The sequence below is a fragment of the Hydra viridissima genome, unplaced genomic scaffold (assembly GCF_058129835.1).
Source record: "Hydra viridissima isolate aposymbiotic clone 2 unplaced genomic scaffold, HvirCarnegie_v1 scaffold_14, whole genome shotgun sequence".
NCBI lineage: Eukaryota > Metazoa > Cnidaria > Hydrozoa > Anthoathecata > Hydridae > Hydra > Hydra viridissima.
This window is the reverse complement of record NW_028324313.1, coordinates 1,830,804-1,854,000: the sequence shown is the minus strand read 5'-3', so window position 1 is coordinate 1,854,000 and position 23,197 is coordinate 1,830,804. Positions and strand designations below refer to the sequence as shown.

At 29.5% G+C, this 23,197-nt stretch overlaps 4 protein-coding genes, 1 long non-coding RNA gene and 1 pseudogene across 6 annotated transcripts; all 6 read right to left on the bottom strand.

Annotated features, from left to right (window-relative positions):
* Nucleotides 1-3,155: 3,155 nt before the first annotated feature.
* On the bottom strand, nucleotides 3,156-6,422 carry LOC149878748 (uncharacterized). The gene is made up of 4 exons (XR_016446756.1): nucleotides 6,322-6,422; nucleotides 6,181-6,229; nucleotides 3,578-3,675; nucleotides 3,156-3,475 (listed from the first exon to the last, which is right to left on the bottom strand). It is a non-coding gene; the product is annotated as an uncharacterized LOC149878748 (long non-coding RNA).
* A 278-nt stretch (nucleotides 6,423-6,700) lies between these two features.
* On the bottom strand, nucleotides 6,701-9,921 carry LOC149878747 (uncharacterized). 2 transcript variants are annotated; one of them, XM_090071156.1, is made up of 3 exons: nucleotides 9,739-9,921; nucleotides 9,288-9,422; nucleotides 6,701-9,161 (listed from the first exon to the last, which is right to left on the bottom strand). In XM_090071156.1, the coding sequence occupies exon 3, from the start codon at nucleotides 8,628-8,630 to the stop codon at nucleotides 7,692-7,694; it is 939 nt and encodes a 312-aa protein (XP_089927282.1). In that variant the 5' UTR covers nucleotides 8,631-9,161; nucleotides 9,288-9,422; nucleotides 9,739-9,921; the 3' UTR covers nucleotides 6,701-7,691. The 2 variants fall into 2 exon arrangements, with proteins under 2 accessions (XP_089927282.1, XP_089927281.1); XM_090071155.1 differs by having other exon boundaries at nucleotides 6,701-9,422.
* Nucleotides 9,922-10,200: 279 nt separating this feature from the next.
* Nucleotides 10,201-12,218, bottom strand: LOC149878746 (uncharacterized). Its single transcript, XM_090071154.1, has one exon. It carries the CDS (start codon nucleotides 12,162-12,164, stop codon nucleotides 10,344-10,346), a length of 1,821 nt encoding a protein of 606 aa, XP_089927280.1. The 5' UTR covers nucleotides 12,165-12,218; the 3' UTR covers nucleotides 10,201-10,343.
* On the bottom strand, nucleotides 12,207-12,842 carry LOC149878745 (uncharacterized). Its single transcript, XM_090072071.1, has 2 exons — nucleotides 12,590-12,842; nucleotides 12,207-12,457 (listed from the first exon to the last, which is right to left on the bottom strand). Exons 1-2 carry the CDS (start codon nucleotides 12,840-12,842, stop codon nucleotides 12,207-12,209), a joined length of 504 nt encoding a protein of 167 aa, XP_089928197.1.
* Nucleotides 12,843-13,760: 918 nt separating this feature from the next.
* On the bottom strand, nucleotides 13,761-16,064 carry LOC149878744 (uncharacterized). Its single transcript, XM_090072069.1, has one exon. It carries the CDS (start codon nucleotides 15,738-15,740, stop codon nucleotides 13,761-13,763), a length of 1,980 nt encoding a protein of 659 aa, XP_089928195.1. The 5' UTR covers nucleotides 15,741-16,064.
* A 5,522-nt stretch (nucleotides 16,065-21,586) lies between these two features.
* On the bottom strand, nucleotides 21,587-22,833 carry LOC149878743 (uncharacterized; annotated as a pseudogene).
* Between the last annotated feature and the right edge of the window lie 364 nt (nucleotides 22,834-23,197).

Below are 23,197 nucleotides of genomic sequence, written 5' to 3'. Positions count from 1 at the left end.
CCCCTTTCTTATGACATATTTGGATACGCCCTCCCTTATACTCCACTCTCTTATGACCATGGATGCACCACTAATATATCTTTTAATCTAGTGGAATATGTTTTTTTACTTCTTTGTTGTTGTACTATAAAAATATTGAAGATGTTTCAAGAATTGAAACATTTTTTGATATTATAGTGCTAAAACATCATCAACATATCTAAAGGGTGGTTAAATTTTAAGGGCCGATGTTAAATTTGAATAAAACACAAATTATTAAGGAATTTATTGTAACATCTTTTTATTATGATAATATGGTATGATTCAATTATGTATGGAATAAAATATCGGCCAAATGGGCGCCGCGACCTCGGCGGCACACCTCCATCCGATGGTGCAAATTTTCGATGACGCTGAGGCATAATTGAGGTTCTATGCCGTTAATGTGCCGAATTATCTCATCCTTTAACTCTTGAATTGTTGTTGGCTTATCAACGTACACCTTTTCTTTTAAATACCCCCAACGTACACCTTTTCTTTTAAATGGTTGCCTTTTCTTGCCACCATTCTGATCATTGACAACGTTTGAGATGGTCAATAGGCTTTAGTTCTTGGGTCAACTGCACCTTGTAAGCGTGTAAATGCAAGTCTTTATGCATAATGTTCATCATCGACGAGCGTGAGAGGTGCAATTGTTGGCTACGACGACGAGTTGATGTGGACGGCTCTTCAGCCACACTGTCGCGCACAGTAGCGATATTTTCGGCAGTACGAGCTGTACGAGCATGCGCTGGTCTTTTCACACCTCCTACAGACCTGGTTTGCTCAAATTTATGCACGATTTTTCCAATTGTACGCACATTTTGACAATTAAATTGACCGAAAAACTCACGAAGTGCACGATATGCATTTTGATTTTAACGCCCATTTTCATAATAGGCCTGAATAACTTTAACGCGTTGCTCGATTGTGTAACTTTCCATGGTTCAAATTGAGTCAGTCTGAAATTGAGAAATGACACATTAAATACAGAAAAATAATTTACGTTTAGGTTTGGTTCACATTCAACATCGGCCCTTAAAATTTAACCACCCTTTAGTATGAGTTTTACATTCATCTCCCATATTTGGTGGTTGTCTGGTATGAATTTATTTTTTAATTTATATCCAATTTATTTCCAATTTCATAAGGTATTTTTTAAATTTATTGTTTATTGTTTACATTTATTAACTTTAGAAATAATTTTTTTTTCAGGTTGGGTGGAGGGGTGGGGGAGTGGGAGGGGGTGAGCATACGCCCATTCCGTAATAAAAACACCATTTTTAAACATAAAATAGTGTAATATAATTTTATATTGTGTACTAAATTTACTCATTTTAGTAAAGATATAAATATTTATAAAATCAAGTCGTTTTAGATCCTTTGGTGTATCAAATCATCGCCACCACACCCACCTCTATTGCTAACATACACCTCTCGTATATTTTGATGGTTTACTATAAAATTAAAACAACTTTTTTGCGTACTTACATTATGTCTTTAAAAAAAACTTTTTTTCTGAAAAAAGTGTTTAGTTTTATATGGGCAAGGTGGTGGTTTAATGCCCCCTCTGTCCATCTGATACGCCCGGTGGTTAGACTTTAACATAAAGTTGTAGCACACTCTTACACCTATCTTTTGACACCAAGATATTTGTATTCTGATAAGAATTGGCAAAGTTATGACAATTTAAGTGAAGAGAAACATTATTTTGACCACAGTTTCTTCAACAAATCCATATAGAGAAAAATCGGTACTTAAACCGTCATAACTTTTGAACCAATTGTTTGATTTTGATAATTTTTTCACCATAAGAATACTGTAATTATCCTCTTTCTAATGATATATGACATTATAGTATTCAAATAATTTGAAATTTTTACTCACGTACCTATTTATTAGGACTAGCAAAAAGCAACCCGTAATACGGGTTATGGTCGGTCTGTTATTTTATAGTGGCTGTTTTCCACAATTTAAAGTTGCGAAACTTTAACTAATACTTTTTTAGAAAAACGTCTTTAAATTAAAAATATTAAACCATCTGTAAAATTAAAATAAATAGTATGCGGAGGTAAAATAATTTACCGATTATTTAACATTATTTCAGTAATTTACAACTGACATAGGTCATATCAGTGTAAGGCAGAACCATTTTCCTCGACATTACTAAGTTCAAAATAATACGTTTTTAGTTACTGACACAAAGTAATAACATTTCATCATGCTTTAAATTGACGAAAAAGTAAAGCTAAATTCTTTTTATATTTTTTATAACATGAACTTTAATTAATAAGATTAATATAAAGCAAACGTAAATTAAACATGAGTTATTAATTTTTTGGTATCCCCTTGATACATGTTTCTTTAAAAAAAGATATTGTCTTCAAAACGTTAAATGCACACAACTAAATAAATTTGGACCGTTTATTTTGAAAGTGGTGTAAATCCATTTTTCAAAAAAAGTTAGAAATCACAGTTTACATTAAACCTAGTGTGCACTTCTTATTTGTAAACAATTTACAGTTAGTATTTAAATATATCCATATGCTTTGATCAATTTAAAATTCGTCAATAAATAACTGAATAAATAAAAACAATTGATTATAAAAATGTCCATTTACGACCCTGAAAGAATATGTTATTTTAGTTAAATTCACATGCAAGTCATTTATGTAATCAAATTACATATCTCTAAACTCGTAGAGACATTGCCAAACTTAGTACAATTAATGCATATTTTTTAATCGACTAAAATGCTAACCTTTAAATACCCTGAAAGCGGAAAAAATGGACTTACATCACTTTCAAAATAAACGGTCAATTTGTTAAAAATATCTGACCACTGCTATATATGGCACTAATCTGACCATTTTGTATATGGCCTCTTTGTTTCAATAGCTTTGGGTAAACAGTAATTTGATACCATTTACTAAAAACTCCTTTTGTTACTCGAAATTTAATTCTCTTAAATAATTTGACACTAATAAAGGACCTCCCTTCCCCGTTTTTGCCTCAATGGTGGTGAGGAGAATAGAGTTATCTTTGTTAAGAGTGATCAAGTTTTTGATGAAGACCTTTTACCAGAATAATAAAAAGTAAAACAATGATTTAAATGTATAAGAATTTTTTCTTTTTAATATGTATAAGAATTTAACATATATAAGAATATATTTTTCCTCAAAAGTGTTGCAAATGCAAACTAAGCTAATTAATTAGTTAAACACCTTATAAAACTTATGTTATTCGATACTTGAAAAATGCGCAAAACTACAATGTTCACCCCCCGTTTAAAAAGATCTCCTAAGTTACGTACCACAAAATATTAGGCATAAAATAGAGAAAATTTTAAAAAAATTGAAGTAATTGCATATATTTATATCATTTTAACTGACGAAAACTTACAATTAAAGGTAATCAGGTTTTTTTAATAAATCGTATAAATGCGTCAACCGTAAATCTTAAAGAAAAAAAAAAAAATTGGAATTGATACCATAACAAAAAAAATGACACCATAAAAAGAAAAAAAAAATAACCACATAAAAAATGAAAATCGATTTACCTATTTATAGTAACCTATTTTGACATGGCAGTTAATATAAACATTTATCGAAAATGTAACTATAAAATCTGTTTCGAAGTACAAAAGAATTAACAATACTAAAAAAAGAAAAACATCAAATTAAAATATAAATTGCATTTTTAGCATAATGTTGTCTTGGCTTTTAGTGAATAAATGAAAGCAGTAAGTTCCAATAATGAAACTACCTATTATACATTTTTAACAATAGTCACTAACATGAAGGAGTCTATTGTTAAAAATGAATATCAACACAAAACATCACAACAATAACACATAACAATGAAACATTTACACCCTTGATCCTAAAATCCAGCAAAAATAACAAACCAAATTAAAATATGAAAGGCAAAATTTGAAAACTAATCTAAAGTTAACTATATTTATCTTTTTACTAAACATATAAATAATTAAAAGTATATTTGTTTTTATATTCAATATTAGTTATTCAATTACTTCAAATTTAGGACATTAAAACACCCTTGATTTAAAGAATCAAGGTTGCATACTCTCTCATACACATTACGCTAAACATTAACAGACATTATGTGTTTCCAGAATAATTAAAAAAGGCTAGACAATACAACCTAGCTCTAAAGCAGTAACACTGCCTGGCACTAAATACTGCCAAGTCACACCTCTGCTATAAGTACATCGCTTGGCTGGCAAGGTTATCAATCTTGCACAACATAATGCCAAGTCACATCACTTTGAAAACATGGAAACAACATAATTTAAACATATATACAACTATAAACAAATATGGTTTTAAATAACACATATAATCACATTTTATACTATATTAAATGACAGATATATTTATCAAAAACAATGAAAAAAAATATTAAAATAAAAAATAAATTTATAATAAATGTACTCACAACCTACAAACAGTAAATTTTCAAAATGAAAATCTAAAGACTATAAATTAAGAACATTAGAAAATATAACATTTGTGTTTGAGATGTTTATCAATTTTGAAAAACAAACTATTATATGCTCTAGTTCTTGATCATGCAACATATAGTTGACCATGAAAAAAACACGGTTTTTTGAGATATTCCCCAACTCTATTAAATGTTTGACCTTGACTTTTATTAATTGTCATTGAATGAGCCAATCTGACAGGAAACTCTCGATACTTCAGAACAAAAGGTAAATTAGTACCTGATGGTGCCAACTGAATTTGGGGAACAAAAACCTGCTTACCACAAGAAAAAAAACCTCTGCAACCCTCTGTCAAAACCTCTGCATCCCCCTGTCAAAACCTCTGCATCCCTCTGTCAAAATTATTTTGAAGAGCACAAACTTTCATTCGAGTACAATTGTACAACCCAGCTTTGAGACCTAAATTTCTAAGTAGGAAATTACACAACCAATTTTTAATTTTAAACAATGAGGTGGCATACCTGAAGGAGTTAAGCTGTTCAAAAACTCAACTGGAAAGTTATTTCTTTCATTAAGGTCATCAGTATCAATTTGATCAGCACTTAAATAATTTTTGACCTCACCTGGCATTCAAGCATTTCTTCATTGATTGATAATGAATCAACATTAGTTGACGTTAAAAATCACGCGTTTAGAATAATCATTTTGATTAGCATCTCCAAAAATCTTTTCAACAATTGATTCATTTTCTCTAATAACTCACTGATTTGGTATTTCAATGCATCGTTTAAAAGGATCCTCCTCTTTGACAGGTATTGTTCCATTCCCAAGTTTTAGTAGCCATTTGGAAAATTCACCTTCCCCATCTTGCACTCTCATATTTTCAGTTGATGCAAACTTCTGCACCCATTGCCAATGAAAAGAACATTTTATACACAATTCACTATTTCAGGTGGTTGTCCTCTTTTCACAACAGGCAGAATTTGCCTAAAGTCACCACTAAAAAAAATGATTTTTCCTCCGAACGGAAAGTTGTTGTTGCAATTATCTTTTAACAACCTATCAATTGCATTTATTTGTTTACATGTTCATGTAAGACATTATACTGTTCGCTACTCAGTTTGTGTTGGTTATTTCTGATGAAAGCAAGGCGCTTGCCTTCAATTTTAACATACGCATCAATAGCATATTGCTGAAACACTTTTTTGCCATAAAAGAGTGAAGGAAAAAATTGTCTAACTGAAAGTTTATAATTGTAATACTGAGATAATGTAACATGATATCTAACCAATGTAGCACATTCAGGGTTGTGAACCAATTGATTATGCCAACCAGCATCACCCCTCTGAAAAAATAGAGGATAAACCATAGGATCTAAGTTGGCAGACATACTTGATATAGTTTTAAGAGGATGACCTCTTGGGTAAATAACAACTTCCCTGGAAGCAGGGGTGGTCCATCTTCACTAACAAATACAACTGCAACTTCATTATGTGAAAGGAGATTATAGTGATTATACCAATTTATGCTGGAACATCATGATTTCAAAATACTTATAGCAAAAATCATGTAGTAAACAGCGCTAAAGACAAAAAATTAAATTGAGATGAAACAAATTGTATATCTGGCAAAATAGTTTGTATTGGCTTTTAGTGAATGTTTAAAAGCAGTGATTTTTAATAAAAATACTTATTTACCATTTTTAACAATAGACACCAACATGAAGATTAGCCAAATGCCTATTAACTCAAAAGATAACAAAAAAACATCACAGTAACAACACACAACAATAGCACACACCATAAGTTAATATAATATGTATCTATAATATAACTTACAGGGTTACCACAGAAAAAAAAATCAAAATTCCAGGACTTTCCAGGACTTTCCAGGACCATTTTCCTACTTCTCCAGGATTTTCAGAAAAAAATTCCAGGACTTTTCCAGGATATTTCCACCCAAAAAAAAAAATTCCAGGACTTTCCAGGATTTAGCTATAAAAAATTCGGAAAATTTCCTTTCAAATAAACCATTTAAAAAGATAAAAAACTTTATTACCACTTGAAACTAAAATTTTCATAAATCTTTCTAATAAAACAAAAAAACTAAAGTATATAATAGTGTAGCGCAGTTTTGCCTTATATGGAAGATGGAAAATACTGTCTAGTTCTTATTCAGCTTTTTTTCAATCAAATCTAACTCATCAATTTCCTTCTGTTTTGCTTTACATAACTTTTTTTGTTTATTTGATTCTTTTAAAAGCGAAAAGTCACTTTTCTTTTCTGCGTCAATGGCAAGTTTGTCCGATCGTTAGATAACAACTCAATTTGACTTTGAAGAAGTCGCCGTTTTGCCCGAACAGCTTTTAACTCATCATCAACAATCTTTCGCTTTAGCGCCACATTGTCACTTTCTTTTTTTAATTTTTCTTTTCTCAAGTCTTCATGGTATGAGCTGCTTGCTTTTCTAGCATGTTGCTGCATTTCTTTGGTAATTTTGATGCTTTCAGAAAAATTTTTGACACAGTTACTTCGTTTGCTATCAATGGCCATTTGGATTGGATTTACAGATATAGCAGAGCGTACAATGGAAAACTTTAATGGGGACTTGTCAAAAAGATGTGTCAACAGAACTGCTAAAAACTCCCCAGCTTCACTTTTAAATGCAACTACTCTGTAATCGGTAGAAGCTACATTAGCTTGGTCAAGTTTTAAACGAGAAGCAAATCCAATATCAATGTCTGCTGGAGGTTTTCGAATATTCCTATCATTTATATCAAGTTGAAGCAGCTGATAAAGTGCATCACATTTCTTTAAGACATCTTTGAGAATAAATCGGCTCAATAAGTCCTTGATAATATCACTAAGAATAGCACTCATAAATGGTACCATGGGCTTATCTGTTTGAAAACTTTTTAGAAAGGCATTTAATTTCTCAGATACCATTTCAAAGAACTTCAATTTTGCTAGTAAAATTGGATCATGTATCATAGCTTTTAGTATCTGCCAACTTTTATTATTGACGTCAGTCGCTTGCTTTTTTTTAGACTACTAACGTATGTTACAAATTTTTTGTAACCATCAAGAAGAGATTCAGCTTTTCGTGCACAGTTTTCATTTTCGCACCACCTGTGTCCACAAAATTGAAGTGGATATTCCAGTGTTTCAGCAATATTTTCATAAGTTTCTCGCCGTGTGGGTGAATCGTGTTAGAATTGCCACATTGATTTCAAAGCATCATTTATTTTCCAGGCACTTGCTTTGGCACCAGCTTTCAAGCTTCCGTGAATGGTGTAAAGACCACATGTTCCTATATCAATAAGAGGGTTTAGTTCTTCCTCTTGCCTTTGTTCACTGAAATTTTTGAGAAATAACAAGTTGACATTAGGACCATCAGAAGACACTTGTAAAATCTTTGCTTTGTCAATTTCGGATACACCACTGAGAAATGTATTTAAGACATCCTCAGCAGAGGAGCGTCCCATAAACTCTGAATTAAGATATCGAGTATTAACAATATCAGATTTTTTATTCCAAAACCTGACTAAAATATCCATTTGTCCTTTTTGAAATATTTGATTAAGTGATTCGTCAAACGAAATAGTGTAATATGGAGCAGTTGAAAGGGTCAATAATAGCTCACTTCGAAAATATGGAGCAAGTCCATATGTAGCCACATACCCAGCCTTTGTTCGACCACATTGAAATGTCTTTGCAATATTGCTATCAGGGAACATTTTTATAAACAATTCTCCAGAACTTGATGAGGTATTCATTGAATGTCTCGAGTAAACAGTATTTAAAACCCAGCGTATCTCAGCTTCAAGTGTCAATGATCCTATAAACAATTGGTCAATTGTTTTTGAATTGCTTGATTGTGATATAGCTTCAGAACAAGTTTCTAGAATAGAAGGTGGGGAAGTTAAAGGTGATAAATATGACTTTATGGTTTGCTCTAAAGGTTTTCTTTGTATATGCTTTTTGCTTCTCATATGCGATGTTAATGCAGCCTCTCCCATATTAGAAACATTGATTTTACTAAAACAATAGATACACTTAGCTATTGTTTCATTTATCTTCTGAACCCAGGGTTTAAATTGATCATCATATAACCATTTTTCTTGAAATACACACTCATTCTTAGGCATTTTTTAAATTTATTACACTGAAAGAAAAAAACATTGTGAAGAAATCTAAACATAATTTTAAAAACTGACTGCAATTTAAACTACGCTATAAACATTTAACTAATTTAAAAATTAAAAATATGAAAAATTCTCAATCAATCATATAATTCTTATCATGTCAAGCATTTTTACAGATATATTAAGTAGAAGCAACCAACTGTGTACATACTTTACATTTTGAAATATTTATCTTAATCAAAATATGATTACATTGGTGAGAGGGAAAATATACTTGATTATGATATTATTCATAAATCAGAACTATAAAATTTAACCTCTTAAAATTTAGTTTAAAATTTTAACTATGGAACCCATGTAACTTAAAAACATGGTTAAAAACTTTGAAATTTAAATCCTTGAACTTAAAAAATTCCAGGACTTTTCCAGGATTTAAGAGACAAAATGAAAAATTCCAGGACTTTCCAGGACTTTCCAGGACACTCATCAAATTCCAGGACTTTCCAGGACTTTCCAGGACTGTGGGAAACCTGGCTTAAGTAAAATAACATTCAAATATAACAAAACATAAGTAACAATATTACGCAAAATGTTGTTAAAATACATTATTATGTATTTTTTGAACAATTTTTAATAATAAAGGCTTGAAAACAGCAATACCTAAAGCAGTAACAGTTTGACACTAAACACTATCATGTAACCCTCTGTTAAAAGTACATCATTTGGCTGGCAAAGTTGACAAATCTTGCTCTACATGTTTACCAAGTAACAGCACTTTGAAAACACATGTACCAACTATAAACACAATAAATGTGTTTAAATAAGTATATAAGGTTAAATATACACCTTATATACATATTTAAACACATTTTTAAAACAATTATATAACACATATTAAAACATACACAAACAATAAAAAAATACTTTACATTATAATAAAAACACATTGATAAAACTACTATACAGCACTTATTACCACATACACATACATATCAAAAAAGCATATATACAAACAATAAACGTGTGCAAACAAAAACTTTAAAAATGATGCGAGAAAATTTAAAAAGATTCAAAGTAAACAAAATAAATATTTACAAACAATACTCTTTACCTTCTTTTTTTTCATAAGAACTGTAATCCTCATAACAAAATTTAACCTTTACATACTATAACATGTGACATGCCATGTCAGTGTTGGCACAAAATTTTAATTTATTTTCTAAATTTTCTAAAAAAGAACAATAATAGTTAATAGCATCACAGAAATTTCAAAGTAGCAATAATTTCAAAGTAGTAATAACCATTTTATGGAAATAGCATTAGTGTAACTTTAAATAACATCCATACCATGGCGATACTTATTACAGGCCTTCCCGTCGCGAATCCGTATTTTTAACTGGGGGCGGACAATCTTATGGAAAATATAAAAAATGGCTGAAAAAATATGCGAGCTACATTATTTTCAGTTAATTTATTAAATTTAAAAGGAACTGTTCCAATGCACAAAGTGTCTAATGCAGTTTTATTAAATGTCATAAAATTTTAATAAAACAAGAAGTAATGAAAAACAACATTTTTCAGAATAATGAATGAGTTTTATTTAAAAACGAAATCACAAAAGAAAAATAAACAACCTTTAAAATAATGCAAAAAAAGCTATTAAAATAATCATCAAATATTAGAAATTGTTATGAAAAATGTACATAGCAATACTTTTTAATGTTTTACAGATAATTTTAAAACCTTTAATGCAGGTTCTTTAGAGGATTTAGGTGAAATAAACAAACAATAATTTTTAAGAAATATGTTTGACAATATAACACCATGTTTCTTTAGCATGTTTAAGTTATAAATATCTGATATCATCATAAATATATTGCACAACGACTTTCTGCATGTCATTTTTTTCTCAATTTCAAAAATAATGTAACAAAAAAAAACCCACTGAACACAGCAATCCAGAGGTACCCTCAATCCACCTCTGTCCATAGTTTTTGTGTAGTCTCCATACAACTGAAAATAAAATGCAGTGTCAGTCAACAATTCATTTTCACTGACATCATCTTTTCTTGTAACATAGCCTGCAATATAAAACAGAGCCATTTTTGTACTCAGTGGCAAAGATGCTTCTAGTTCAGGCAATTGATTAATTATATCACAAGATTCTTCACTTCTAAAATAGCCACATTTTTGACATAAATGCTCAATATCAGTAGTGTAATCTGAAACATCAACTTTTAATTCCAATAACAGTTTAGCTTTTTCAATGTTTAATTTTTCAACAACATTTTGAACAGTTATAAAATATGTTCCGCCTGAACCTTGTCTAAACTTACTGAATGCTTTTTCAATATAATCTGTTGAGAACTCTCCTAACATAACATAAATGAAATTGTTTTTTAACAAATATTTACACATCTCTACTAACCCATAACAAGTATGCCAAATTGAAGTACCTGTATCTCTAGTTAAAGATTTTGTTCTACGCTTTTGTTTACCACTCATTTTAAGAGCCATTTCTCCGAAATCAAGTAAATATTGCAAATTCATGTCTAGTTCTTCCGAAATAACTCTTTTACAAGAATCTAAAAATCGAGTGTCGCCATAAATTTCTTTTACACTAACTATTTTCCAGAATTTAGTAACTTTTTCTAAAAAACAAATGGTTTCATTCATATTACAAGGGTGGATAACTTTTGAATAAGTTTTGAGAGCAGCTATAGTTTCATCACAAAACACTTTTAAACAGTGTGAAACATTTTGTCTTTCAATAGGTTTTGGATGTATAGCTACAAAATTTAGTCTAGATAATTTAATTAGCTGATCTTTCTCAAAATCAAATAAACATTTAAGGTCACTCCATTTAGCAGTCATATTTTGATTTTTTTCAAAATGCAATTCCTGTGTTTTTTCTGTTATCCAGTTATTTCTGATACTTTTTAGTAGATGAACATAATCAAAAAGTAGAAAAATCCCACATTTTGTTAACCAAGGTTTTTCTTCAACTCTCTCAAATAAATTAAAAAAAGCTTGATTTGTTCGATTTCCATCACAAATAACTGAAATAACTTTTCCATTGCTAGACTTGATTGAATTAATAACATAGCATACTTGCTCAAACAAAAAAGAAGCATCCAAATGACAGACAGGTATCATTTTGCACAAAAAAGATGGTCCACCTTTTAAACATTTAACCATGATACCCAAAACAGTATTTGCTAACAACTCAGGATTATTTTCAGCTTTTCCAAATAGAGAACCACCATGGTAGAGAAGAAGAGACTTTACATAAACCTCATCTACCAGTATTATACAATTTCTCTGATTCTCCTCTATATTTGAAAATACAGTGCTGATAAAACTAATATCTGAAACATTCTTTGTCCTAGATGTAATTTTTGTCAGTGTTTTTACACTCGGAAGTTTAAAATCTTTTCTTAACTGATTGTATAGACTTCGAGATGTTGAAAAATAAGAATACAATCTGATGATTGTTTCTATACTATAAATTTTTTTACCTACTTCTGATGCATTCATAGATGCAATATGATCTTGTAATATCAATCTTTGATGATCAACTTAAATGTTGTTCAGATAGCGAATTGTTTCTTCCACTCTTGACCAACAATCAAGAGTGGTAATATGGTTTTTAGATAATGAAGAAATAAAGCAACGAACACCAGCATGAAAACTTTCAAATTTAAAATTGCTTGAGATATGAACAGCAAACATAGGTATACAGTTAACATAAAAGGAATTTGATTGGATGTGCAAAACTTCATTTACAACAAAAGTTGTTACAGGACAAACAAATTTATGATTTTTAATATCTTCACATAAAGAAATGAATGTAAACAAATCACTTTTTAAATATTGTGACAACTCATCACACTTTTCATTTCTGATAGAAGACAACACTTTAGTAGTGGACCTTGGTTTTAAAGGTTGAGTTGGTATAATACTTGATGGAATATTAGGAAAAATTGAAGGAGGTTCGATTGGTCTATCTTTCCCATTGACACGAGCTTTTAAAAAATTTTCTGGAAAATGTCTTTCACAGACAACAGTATCTGGCTTATTTGGAAAATTACTTCTTGGAATTGAATTTATCCAACGATTTCGTTCTTCTTCATTCGAGGGAAGCCTATAAACTCGTACTTTATTTTTAGTGTCATAGTTTCCTCTACATCCAGGAATACAGCACTTTTTAACCATTTTGTGACTATCAACTGCTCTCAAATCGAAGTTTTAAGACTAAACTTTCCGTAACATTGTCCGCCCCCAGTCAAAAATACGGATTCGCGACGGGAAGGCCTGTAATAAGTATCGCCTTGATCCATACCCTTATTTTCCTTCTAAAAAATAAAATAACAAAAATAAAACTGCTAAAAGAAAAGCTAAAACAAACAAAATACAAACGATTTAAAAAATTAAAATCCTCTCTACTTTTTCTGATAAAAATTTAAATCCTTTCTACTTTATCTAATAAAAATGTATATATAACTATTTTATATACTTACTTCAATTATAATATGGTCTTAACGATTATCATTTATCTTAATATGATTCTTTATGTAATATATCTAAACTAATAATTAAATTCCAAAAGGAAAAAAGTTTCAACTCGTTCAAGAGATCTTCCTCCAATGGCCGCACAGTGGGCCAGAATGCACTTTTACTGGACAAAATTCATAACTAATTTAATATTAGAGCTATATTCACTAAAATTAGTATGAGTACTAATATGATGTCTGCGCTTTTTATGAAGGTAATATTTTTTTATTTCGTTGCTATGGATACCTTTATTTTGCTTAGCAACAACCTACTTTTGTTATCTGCAGATATTTTATAAGTGCTATATTCACTAAATTTGGCATGAGTACCAATATGAGATCACACTTCTTACAAAAGTGATAATTTTTTAAATTTAGTTGTTATGGATACTTATATTGCTTAGTTACCGGATACTTTCCTTAGTTACAAAGTGGTAAATTGATATTTGAATATCTTATCGGATTTTTGACCCACCTATATTGAATAAAAATTGAGTATTTAGGTAAATAATGTTTTAGGAATAATAAAAGCAAAAAATAGTGCAAGAAAACATTATCAATTTTAGATTACATCAAAAAATTATAAAACAATAATATCGTTTGAAGATTGTTTAAGTAATTGTAAAACATCTGAAGGAAATGCTTTATGATTTGTTTGGTGTGATGTTGATTTACCCAATGATGAAATAACAGGATCACTGGAAACTAGGAGTCTAATGATAAGATCAGTATTTGTTGCTTTTCTGGATGTTTTTCGGCTTAAATTTTCGCGATAAGATTTAAAGTCTTTATTTCTAGCCTCTTGAGCTTCCTCTGACATAAGTCCGATGGGTAATGCAAGGCTTTTAATTATGTCATGTCCATGTATCAATACTTTGTGAACTGATTGAGCCATGTAATACCATGGATAAAGGGACACATATAGTCTAAAAGTGTCAAAACAATAATCCTTGAACTTTAAGCAGTCTATTTCATATCCTGAAGAGAGCGTTACCAAGATAATGTAAAATCTGAATATAAGGTTTTGGTCAATACCCAGAATTTCAGCTGTTTGTTCATATGCTGCAAAAGCACGCCTTGAGGTATTCCCATCATTACTTGTTCCAGAACCACCACTTTTAGGGAAATCAACAACAAGTCCCATTTTGTTCATAAAATCAGTCTGAATCTTTTGTTTAGCTACAGATGCCTTTTCTTTGTGTTCTTTAGATCTTGCTTGCCAATTTCTTGTTTCTTTTTTATATGCAATGTGCAATAACATCTCATAAAATCGAATCCATGCATGAAGACTGGAAAGACCATATTTGAACTCTCTGTTAGTATAATCTATATTAAGGATATCAAGACTATTCATATTTTTTGGAGAGACACCACACACTGAACAGCATTGGTATGAGTTATTTTTTTCAGATAATATTGTTTGAACCTTCCCATCAATCATTGTAAGTTCAATAATACAATTCACTTCAATAGAAGATCCGCAAACCTCTAATAAAATCATACCCAAGCTTTCTATCTCACTTTTAATGTACTGATCTTCTTTAATCACAGATTCCTTGGATTCCATTATGTATGCAAATCTTATGGGTCTACAATAGGCTGTGGAGGACGACTTTTGATTTCTCCAAATAGGCACCTTTTCGTTGCTGTTGTTAAATCCAGTCAAATCCAATGGGACAAGACGAGTAATAAATAATGATTCTTCACGCTTTAAATTTCTGTTAATGTCGGGTTCTGATAAAACTTGTTTATAAATGCTTTGGCCAGTAGCACCATCAAAACCAGCTTTACACGTTAGTGTCATTGTTTTTATTGCTTTGTCGTTCAATATCAAGTGCCTTAGCACAGGTTCCTGAACTGCACAGATTCTTTGCAAAGTATGAGTCATTAAATCTTTTAAAGGAACTGACGCTGAATAGTCCTCCACTGTTATGTTTGCAGGATAACATTTCAATTTTGCATCTCTGACATCATTGTAAGCGGGGTAGATGTTATATTCTTTCTCCAAGGCTCCGCTTCTAATCAATTGATAGGAAGCTTTTGTCAGACTTGCATCAATTATTAAAGCCAGTGCTTCGTCTGCTGAATATTTAGTTGCTTTATCTGTATTTGATATATTTAAAACATTCTTGGCAGCAATAACAACAGATTCATTTCTAAATTTTTTATTAGCAGCAAAAAATAATTCATTGGATGAATGAGATTCAATTAGACAAGATACACGCCGTTTTTTAGTTTTATTAGAACTATTATCAAATGCAACTGGTTTTCGACCACGTCTACTTGCAGTTGGTTCATTGTCTTTTTTTCTGACAATTAAATATTCATTAAGCCAGTTCACAAACTTCTTTTCAAAATTTTTCACAGTATAGTTTGCAGATTTCCACTTTTTTTTATACAAGTAAACAAATCGTTGAACAGCATGTCTAAAATCAACGTCTTTAAAATCAGCAAATTTTGGCTGAATAAATTTTAATATATCTTCAGTAATATTTTGTTTTGAAGTACTAAGATTGTTTTTTTGGAGAAAATTATGAATGTCTAAGTTTAACAAAACCATATCTAAATAATTATTGTAACAAGTATTTTGTATTTAAAAGTAAAATGTTATAATATATATGCCGCCTGGACTACTAATACTTGTTAGTAATTAAGTTACTACAAGTGTTAGTAATTAAAATTAAAAGTAATTAAATTACTGTCAGTGTTAGTAATTAAATTACTAACAACTACCGAAAATATGTTGTTGCTATGTTATGCAAAGTAAGGTATCCATAGTAACCAAAAAAAGTTAACCTCATAAGAATTCTGAATCTCATTTTAATACATACCCCCAATATTGTGTATTTAGCGCAAGTAAAATACTGTTAAAACAACGTTAATGTAAAAATGAGTTGTTGCTATGCAAAATTTAGTATCATAGCAACCAAGTTAAAACATACATAAAATCTGAACGGGAATTTAAGGGGACGAGCAATCAATTAAAACTCGATTGAAGCATCATATAGCTCAAATAAATATAAGACAACACATGGCAAATTGTGGTAATTATTAGTTATTGTGCGGCAAAAAATAAGTTTCTTAAGAAATTTTTTTTTTTAATCTGTGATTTTCAAAGTATAACTGAGATAACATGCTATGACAAATTTATTTCACACATTGGTTTTTCTTATCTCTAAATACTCTAGAATAACATGTACTAATTTTTTGTTTCAAAAACGTAGATGTAATTGAAATATAACACAACGTTCATGTCACCGTTAATTACTTATTTATAATTTTTTTTTTTTTAATTTTATCTCAATATTCAAATGCTTAGAGTCCTGGTAACTAAGGGATTTAATATAAATAAATTATTAATAGATTTCTCCTAATATATGTAGATACTAAAATTAAATAGGTTTTCAAGATTAGACAACAAAAATTTTTCCCATTTTGTCCACCTACTGGCCCACTGTGGGCCGCCTGCATTTAGAGAACGCGCTTTTTCAAAGCCTAGTAACTAATGACGAAACGACGTTAAACATTAAACGTTAAGCATTTCTGTACTAATTATATTATAGATTACAGTTCTTATGAAAAAAAAAAGAAGGTAAAGAGTATTGTTTGTAAATATATATTTTGAACCTTTTTAAATTTTCTTGCGTCATTTTTAAAATTTTTGTTTGCACACTCTTAGTGTTTGCATATATGCTTTTTTGATATGGATGTGGTAATAAGTGCTTCATAGTTGTTTTATCAATGTGTTTTTACAATAATATAAAGTGTTTTTTTATTGTTTGTGTATGTGTTAATATGTGTTATATAATTATTTTAAAAATGTGTTTAAATATGTATAAAAGGTATATATTTAACCTTATATACTTATTTAAACACATTTATTGTGTTTATAGTTGGTACATATGTTTTTATTATGTTGTTTCCGTGTTTTCAAAGTGCTGTGACTTGGTAAACATCTACCTGAAAATCAATTATTGTATTTTAGAGAAGGAGCAGAACAAATGGCTTTAAATCATGCAGCTCAACGTGATATGCATGGTTTAAGTTAAATTCTGAAAATGAAAGAGCGCATTGCTATTCGTATGTAGACATTCCGGCGCTACTCGACTTTCTCCCCCCCCCCCCCCCTAATTTTATGATTGATTCTGATAGGGAATTTTATGCTGATTAAGAATCGTATAAAAACATGGGTCTCAAAATCAATGGAAAGTGCTCTAATTCGAAGTCAAAGTTGTAAAAAATCCCACTAAAAACCCTAATATTCGCCATTTTGAAAATATTAAGTTAATGATCTTTTAGCTGACGAAAGCAAATTATTAATAGCATGGTTTTTACGTTAAAAAATTCGTTAAAGTATGTTTATCTTGCACAATTTTTTGTGGCAAAGAAAATAACCGTTTTTTGATTTATTAGAGAATAAACTATATTGCAAGTAATGTACTTTTGTAATAAAATTTAAAAAAGAATTTAACAGTTTAGTTTCCTAAAAGAAGAACTTTTGAAACTCAGTTCATTGTTGTTCTATCACATGTAAAGTTTAGAAAACGTAACCTTCAAACCGTTTTTTTTAATAAAAAAAACCAGCGTACGATACAATAATAATTATTCATCAATTTTTCTACATTATCACATTCTACGTTCAACCTTTATTTGAAATCTTCTATTAATTTCATTTCGTTATAACACTTTCGTTACAATACTTTAAAAAAAATAATTATAAGGCTTATGGAAACCAGGTCTGTTTATTGCGCAATAAAACGGTAATTAATTTTCGTTAAAAATGAAAGCGTTTTGAAAAAAAATGTCTGCCGGGTAAGGTCAAAATTTAAGTAAGTGTTGATCAAATTGATACTGATGACCTTAATGAAAGAAATGACTTTCCTGTTGAGTGTTTGAATAGTTTAACTCCTTCAGGTATGCCACCTCATTGTTTAAAATTGAAAATTGGTTGTGTAATAATGCTACTTAGATATTTAGATCTCAAAGCTGGGTTATGCTATGGTACTAGAATAAAAGTTTATGCTCTTCAAAATAATTATATTGATGCAGAGGATTTGACAGGTGTTTCTGGTGGTAAACAGGTTTTTGTTCCTCAAATTCAGTTGGCTCCATCAGGTTCTAATTTACCCTTTGTTCTAAAACGTCATGAGTTTCCTGTCAGATTGGCTTATTCAATGACAATTAATAAAAGTCAAGGTCAAACATTTAATTGAGTTGGGGTATATCTCAAAAAAAACCATTTTTCTCATGGTCAACAATATGTTGCATGTTCAAGAATGAGAGCATTTAATAGTTTGTTTTTCAAAATTAATAAACATCTCATTCAAGGTGTGGCAGATGAAAAGTGTTACACAAATAATGTTATATTTTCTAATGTTCTTAATTTATAGTCTTAGGATTTTTATTTTGAAAATTTACTGTTTGTAAGTTGTGAGCACTTTTTGTTTGTATAAATTTATTTATTATTTTAATATACATATATATTTTTTATAGTTTTTGATAAATATATTTGTCATTTAATATTGTTATAAAATGTGTCTATATGTGTTATATCAAACCATATTTGTTTATAGTTGTATATATGTTTAAACTATATTGTTTCCATGTTTTCAAAGTGGTGTGACTTGGGATTATGTTGAGCAAGATTGATAACCTTGCCAGCCAAGCGATGTATTAATAGCAGAGGTGTGATTTGGCAGCATTTAGTGCCAGGCAGTGTTACTGCTATAGAGCTAGGTTGTGTTGTGTTGCCTTTTTAATTATTCTGGAAACACAATGTCTGTTAATGTTTAGCTTAATGTGTATGAGAGAGTATGCAACCTTGATTTTAAATCTAGGGTGTTTAAATGTCCTAAGTTTGAAGTAATTGAATAACAAATATTGAATATAAAAACAAATATACTTTTATGTATTAATATGTTTAGTAAAAAAATAAATATAGTTAACTTTAAATTGGTTTTCTAATTTTGCCTTTCATATTTTAATTTGGTTTGTTATTTTCGCTGGATTTTAGGATCAAGGGTGTAAATGTTTCATTGTTATGTGTTATTGTTGTGATGTTTTGTGTTGATATTCATTTTTAACAATAGACAATTTCACGTTGGTGACTATTCTTAAAAATGAGTAATAGGTAGTTTCATTATTGGAACTTACTGCTTTTATTTATTTACTAAAAGCCAAGACAACATGCTAAAAATGAAATTTGTATCGTAATTTGATTTTGTGTTTTGGTGTTTTTTTATTTGTTTTGCTTTTTTTGTTGAAATTATGGTATCATGATTCCATCTTTTTTTTCTTTACGATTGATGCATTTATACGATTTATAAAAAAAAAAACAGATTATCTTTTATTGTAAATTTTTGTCAGTTAAAATGATATAAATATATGCAATTACTTCAATTTTTTTAAAATTTTCTCCATTTTATGCCTAATATTTTGTGGTACGTAACTTAGGAGATCTTTTTAAACGGGGGGTGAACATTGTAGTTTTGCGCATTTGTCAAGTATCGAATAACTTAAGTTTTATAAGGTGTTTAACTAATTAATTAGCTTAGTTTGCATTTGCGACACTTTTGAGGAAAGAAAAATTCTTATATATGTTAAGTTCTTATACATGTAAATCATTGTTTTACTTTTTATTATTCTGGTAAAAGGTCTTCATCAAAAACTTGATCACTCTTAATAAAGGTAACTCTATTCTCCTCACCACTATTAAGGCAAAAACGGGGAAGGGAGGTCCTTTATTAGTGTCAAATTATTTAAGAGAATTAAATTTCGAGTAACAAGGAATTTTTAGTAAATGGTTGCAAATTACCGTTTACTAAAAACTATTGAAACAATAACGCCATATAATAAAATGGTCAGATTAGTGCCATATATAGTAATGGTCAGATATATTTAATAAATTTATTTAGTTGTGTACATTCAACGTTTTAAAGACAATTTCGTTTTTTAAAGAAACATGTATCAAGGGGATACCAAAAAATTAATTACTCATGTACAATTTACGTTCGCTTTAATTAAAGTTCATGTTATAAAAAATATAACAAGAATTTAGCTTTACTTTTTCGTCAATTTAAAGTATGACGAAGTGTTATTATTTTGTGTCAGTAACAAAAAACGTATTGTTTTGAACTTAGTAATGTCGAGGAAAAGGGTTCTGCTTTACACTGATATGATTATGTCAGTTGTAAATTACTCAAATGGTAAATTATTTTACCACCACATACTTTTTTTAATTTTATCAATTTGAAGGCATTTTTCTTAATGGGTATAGTTAAGGCTTCGCAGCTTTAAATTGTGGAAAACAGCCACTATAAATTAAGTAACAGACCGACCATAACCCGTATTACGGGTTGATTTTAGCTAGTTACAATAAATAGACTAATTTTCGCAAAAGCACAAAAATAATGAGACATTCACCTTTTACGAGAAACCCATTAGCAGAGCAATGACTCATTTTTGACACCAATTAACAATAATAATCCATAACTATCTTTAAAATTGATATAAACGATTAAAATTTGCGATTTCCTATAAGTCAAATAATAGATGACGTGGTTTAAATATAAAAATAAATAATTAAATCCACCAAATGCATGATATGTCAACTTTTCTAAGAAAAATGGTAAAAATTACAGGGGTGTTCATTCCTATGGCCACAAGTGTTCAAAGTGATGATAAATACTAATAAAAACAACACAAAAGTGCAATATTGTAATATAAATTCATGATACTAAAAATCATGATGAGTTAAGATATTACTAATTAACTAGCGTAATCTAAACATTAATCAAAAAATACATAACATTGTTACTAACAGTCTAATAGAAGTCTAGCAGTAACTCCCAAACTGCCCTAGATCTAACAGCCAAGGCAATAATGATCTAGAAATCTAGATCTCTTTCTGATCGCACAAGTGACCTAGATTTTTTTTTAATTTAGATACAAGTGCTTAAAACTAATATTGTAAATGAAATTATTACCTCTAACTTTAGCCTATTTCATTTTATTTTTTTTCCATTTTGATGGTGCTTGCCTTTTTTTTTCGCCTTAGGTTGATTTTCATCCATTTGCACACTTTCTCTGTCCGCCATTATTTTAGGTTTGGAAAGCAATACCAGCTGACCAAATGGAACACGATCGGATAAACGAAGTTAAGAACTTTTAGCACCGAAAAAATTAAACTTAGTTACTTTTTGTTCACAAAAGTTTGTGTTTCTTTTTTTTGGTTTGCTTAGAAAGGGACTTAAGTACATAATTATACATAAAATAACAAAAACTTTTTTGCATACTTTTTTAACAAGGTAGTTCTGTGATATGAACGAAGCAGATTTTTAATGATAATTTTTAATAGGCTAAAATATTGGAAGTACATGTAAAAAATTTGACCGAATTTTATGACTTTGTTGACCTATTTAAGGATTGGATTCAATTTTTAAAAAAATCTGTCACGTTTAAATCACAGAAGACAATCAAACAAATTCATACTTAAAATTTTAGCTTAACACCACTTTTAGTTATTTAGATATGCTGGCCGGCGTCTTATAAACTCTTCATCTGAGAAAAAAAGCTTTTAAAAATGCTAGCATAAAAAATTTCAAAATAGTGTAAATAAATATGCAAATCTCTAAATTATAAAAAAAGTTAAATCTTAAAATGCACCAGTTTGATATGGGTTTTGCACTTTATTAAGAGATTTGTCATATCGACTCTTCTTTTTTCCACGAATTACTTGTCTGTGTTTCTTTGCTCTTTCTGTGTTTTTATATATGACTAAGTATAATCGCTTTTGATTAATTTTCCTACATCCTTCTAACAAATGCTTTCCAGGTCTTAAATTCATTTTTTCTAAAACTAAAACACTAGCTTGTCAACGAATGTTAAATGTGCCATCACATGATACTGCAACATCAATAAAATTGGGCACATGGTCTGGAATAGAATTTAAAATAAGACTACTCTTCAAGTCTTTTAATTCTTGAGCAGCATCTATCATAGTGTCTTCAGGTACAGTTTTTACTGTATTAGTTAGTTTTATAACAATTTTATTATAATTATTAGCAGTCATTGGTTTAGGCATGTCCATTAATGAGACAAATCATGAGAATCCAGAATAGCCTTGACCACATTATCTCATAGCATATACAGCCCTGGTATTAATATCAAAATTTTTTTGTATATTCAATGTTGAGGTGTAAAGTTCTCTTGAATAGTCACATACACGGCAGTTAACATAAAGACAAGATGCTAGACCTTTTCTCTTGTTTTCATTTTCAGAGAGGAATAACTTTGATGACACATTCTGGACACCTAAGGGTAGAAACTACAGAACTTAGTATCTCTAAATCTATAAAACAGTATCCAGTAATTATATTACTAGATGACTTTGGTCTTGATGACGAAACTTTTTTTATTTTTCTAGCAGAAGCACATAATTCATCAGAATTAATAAAATTAAAATCAACTGGTTTCTCCATATTTACATTTACATCTTCAACACTTGTAATAACATTTATGCTCATATCTACAATATTCGATTCCATATTTACATCCATATTGACATTATTTACAACTAAGTTCTTTTTTACATTAAATATTTTTTTCCTTTTATTATTTTTAGCTATTTATTTAACTCTGCAAGCCTTAGCCATTGTAGAAGATTTATGATATATTTATGAGCTTTCCAGTAACTTTTTTTATACCAAAGTTGTTTTGAACAATGGAAAATACCATTTACTTGATAAGATATATTTTTGATATAAAAAAAATAGGATTTTGGACTATTTTTTAGTAAAGGTAAAAAATAGTGCCGTTGTTGTGGCTGTTGTTAAGGAAGCTTAAAATACTGGGATTCAATAAAATCTATTTTAATAAAGATCTATAGCAAATTTTCAAAAATGGTTTTCAGATTGTGAATCTCTGATAAATTTTGCTAAATATCTACAAAACAAGAAAATAATATTTTTTTTCAAAAATTTCATATTTCTGAGGGGTTTTCCACCTTTAACAGTACAT